The 3,554-nt window shown below is 48.5% G+C and overlaps 1 protein-coding gene across 2 annotated transcripts in view; it reads left to right on the forward strand.

The window, feature by feature from the left end:
* UCKL1 (uridine-cytidine kinase 1 like 1) overlaps window positions 1-3,554 on the forward strand; it is a 44,362-nt gene that overhangs the window by 27,631 nt on the left and 13,177 nt on the right. Inside the window, exon 8 of one of the 2 annotated variants that reach the window (XM_029285454.1) lies at window positions 1,678-1,697. The exons of the other annotated variant lie outside the window; for it this stretch is intronic. Within the exon in view, the coding sequence (XP_029141287.1) occupies window positions 1,678-1,697 (20 nt within the window). The remainder of the gene's footprint in view (window positions 1-1,677; window positions 1,698-3,554) is intronic. 2 annotated transcript variants of the gene reach the window in all.

Below are 3,554 nucleotides of genomic sequence, written 5' to 3' on the forward strand. Positions count from 1 at the left end.
CTCCATGGTCATGTGATCAAAATACATTCGTTTAACGACCACACGATTCACTGAACAACTTAACACTTTGGTTAACAATCGCAGCAATTCGGCTAACTGTGGTAAAACGCTTTGTGCAAATGAGGCACAACTCAGGCACGACTCACCAAACTGCCTCACTTAGCAATGAAAATTTTGGACTCAACTGTGATCGTAAGCCGAGGACTATCTGTATTTGATATTAAAGTTCCTTAGGATAGAAAATTCTATCAGAAAGATCTTCTCTCAGTCACCGATATTTTTTGGGATGGGAAACTCGGTGGTGGAATTCCCAAACGGGCTTTTTTTTCAAGAGGCAACTGGAATTCCTTTGTTTTTTCTCGAAGACGTTTCACTTCTCAACCAAGAGGCTTCTTCAGTTCTGGGCTTCAGTTCAGTTCTTCAGAACTGGAGAAGCTTCTTGGAGGAGAAGCGAAACGTCTTCAGGGAAAAACAAAGAAAGACCAGTTGCCTTTTCAAAAAAAGCACCTTTGGGACCCCCCATGACCCTAGACCAGGGCTTTTCAACCTTTCCACCCATTGTACCACTTTTAGGATATGGCAACATCCAAGTACCACCAGCAAGGTGTCAAAAACTTGATGACCAAAAAAAAAAAAAGGAAAAAAGTGATAAAGTACAGGTAGTCCTCGACTTACAACATTTCACTTAGTGACTGTTCGAAGTTACAATGGCACTGAAAAAAGTGCCCCCCAAGCCACAGCCGAGCAAGACACCTGCCTGCCCACCCGGCGGCGCTCTTCCTCCTGTCCGAGGTTTTCATTGTTGTGAGCATTTCTGTTGAGAATTGGCAGTGGGGGTGGGGTGGGGGGTGTTTCGTTTTTATTCCCCCGTCTGCTGGGTGGTTGCAGCAGGTTTTGGTCACTTCACATGACCCTGGGACACTGTGACCGTCGTAAATATGAATCGGTTGCCAAGCATCTGAATGTAAATCACAAGACCCTGGAGATGCTGCAACATTCCAGCTGATCGGCGCTTCTTCTGGGCTCAGCAGAAGCGCCAGGATCAGCGCTGAGCTCCAGCTGGAGCCTGGCACTGATCCTGGTGCTTCCGCTGAGCCCTGACAGCCCCAAAGAAGCGCCAACTAGCTGGAAAGCAGCACTGATCCTGGCGCTTCCGCTGAGCCCTGACAGCCCTGCAGCTCCAGCTGTCTCTCGCTCAGGCTTGTGTGGTGCTGCCACCGGTTCAGCTCATTCCCTTCCCCCACTACCACTTTTCTAGGATGTCATGTACCACCTTCCAGGTGCCAATGTACCACAGGTGGTACCCGTACCACTGGTTGAAAAGCCCTGTCTAGATGACTGAGAATCTCCATAGACATTCGGTGGTGGAACCCTCCCTTCCATGTCCTGTCTAGCTTTCATGCCAGACATTTGAACCCTGAACATCTCAGCAGGACTTCGATGGTGTAGATGGTGGCCTGGGTTCAACCTTCCCATGTATACCTGTGTTTCTACCTGCCTTCGGAAGCCAATTATCGTGGTTTGTTGGAGTGTTCTCATTTAACTTCCTTTTCTTTTGATCTCTCTCTCTCTCTCTCTCCCCTCTCCCCCTAAACCCCAATTCTCTGGGATGGGGCCTGTTCTGTCGGTTTTCCTACCTGGTCTCGTCCCAAATGTCTCCACCCACCTGATGTATAGAGGAAACTACGCTGGGATATGTGAGGAACCAATTGGCATCCTGGTTTGATTTGAATACTAAATTGTGTGAGCTTCTTCTGCTGGTGCTCAAAGATGCATGGGAAGGACTCCGTGGCGTGGGTCAGCTTGCCCTTCCTCTAACCCAGCTGGCGTGGTTTAGGGTTGGCTTCTGTGGCAAACACGGGGTTCTGCGTCTGTGGTCCTCTTCCCTCGCCAAAGTAGACCTGCCAATGATGGCGAACATTAGGAGAACATCTGGAGTAGGTTTCCGAGGAGCGGACCCAACCGCTGGACTCAACTTGATTAAGTAACTTCTGGAGACCATCAACATGATGAGGTGACTCCATGGACTCAGAAGGTCCATTGGAAGGGCTGGGAAGGAGAAGAAGCTCAAGTCGCTGCTTCCATTCCAGACAGCCTCCATCTTAGGTGGCCTCAAACACAGGTCTGATATTCATGGCTGCACTTGAGATACTTTAAGATGGTAGAGTTCAGCAGAAGACAACGGAGGCTGTCTAGCAGCCTTGTTTTTAAGGGAGTGGACACAGAGAGAGTGTAACATGTAGCTTGGCCCTGTTCTGTCTCTTGAAAACAAAGCACGAGAGGCTTTTGGTGAGGTGGAAACTCGAGATGGGTTCCACCTTGAGGTGGAAAAGAGCCATATTAAGTAATTTGGCGGGTTGGTTGAGGGCCTATAGCAGTGTTTTTCAGCTTTTAAGATGTATGCACTTCAACTCCCAGAATTCCTCAGCCAGCAAACATTTATCTACACTACAAAACAGTGTTTCTCAACTTTAAGATGTGTGGACTTCGACTCCCAGAATTCCCCAGCCAGCCATGAGGGAATTTTAAACCGGTGATGCCAAATTAACCCAAATGCGGATCTGATTCACCTTGTTACCCGTCGACGCTGTCAGGGGATTTTACAAATTTATTTGGATTCCCGATGGTTGGAATATCTTGCTTTCTGTCTGTCTGTCTGTCTCCCTGCCTGTTGCTTTAAAACCAGCCTGGCCACGTTTTGCAGCTTTTGAACAGCACCCGCTTTGGTTTGTGTGGACATTGTTAAAAAACAACAACAGCATCCTCTTTTCTCGCAAAACTCTGGGATTGAGGGCGGGGAAGGAATCCGCGGGTCTCCTTGGGCCCAGCCCAACCAACCACACAGAATTGGCAGGAGGGTGGATGCATTTCGTTGTCCTGGTTCGGTTCCCAGGAACCTTCTCTGAGACAGGATAGGGTGGCAGCCTCCAGGATTGGGGCGGATCAGAATAAGGCCCTTCTTGAATAAATTCTTTTTGAGTTTTTCAAACTTCTGGCCAATCTCCTCCTCCACTGCTCCTGTTGTCTCCCTTCCCTGTATAATTATTATTGGCAGTTCTGAACTGTCGGAGGGTCCGGATTTTCATCGCTGTCATTCTCATAAAAAAAAAACTTGTGCCCGCGGAATTGTCACCGGCTGGAGAGCTGACTCCTGCTTTTTTCAAAATTTGGGGTGCTTGGTGGTCTCTGAGGTTGGTGGTTTTCTTGCAGACGTTTCATGACCCAACTAGGTAACGTCATCAGTGCACTGAAGATGTTGCCTTGTTGGGTCATGAAACATCTGCAAGAAAACCGCCAAGCACAGAGACCACCAAGGAGCTCATAGTCCTCCTACTACTACTACTACTACTACTACTATTACTACTACTACTACTACTTCCCCCCCACATCCCACAGTCCCTTCTAGCACTGATGATATTACCTAGTTTAAGTCATGAAATGTCTTCAAGAAAACCACCAAGCTCAGAGAGCATCAAGGATCCCACAGTTCTCCTCCTCCTCCTCCTCCTCCTCCTCCTCCCCCCTACTAATCCTACTCCTCCTCTCCCCCTACT

This window comes from Protobothrops mucrosquamatus, unplaced genomic scaffold (genome assembly GCF_001527695.2).
Source record: "Protobothrops mucrosquamatus isolate PMUCROS unplaced genomic scaffold, P.Mucros_1.0 scaffold_11, whole genome shotgun sequence".
Classification (NCBI taxonomy): Eukaryota; Metazoa; Chordata; class Lepidosauria; order Squamata; family Viperidae; genus Protobothrops; species Protobothrops mucrosquamatus.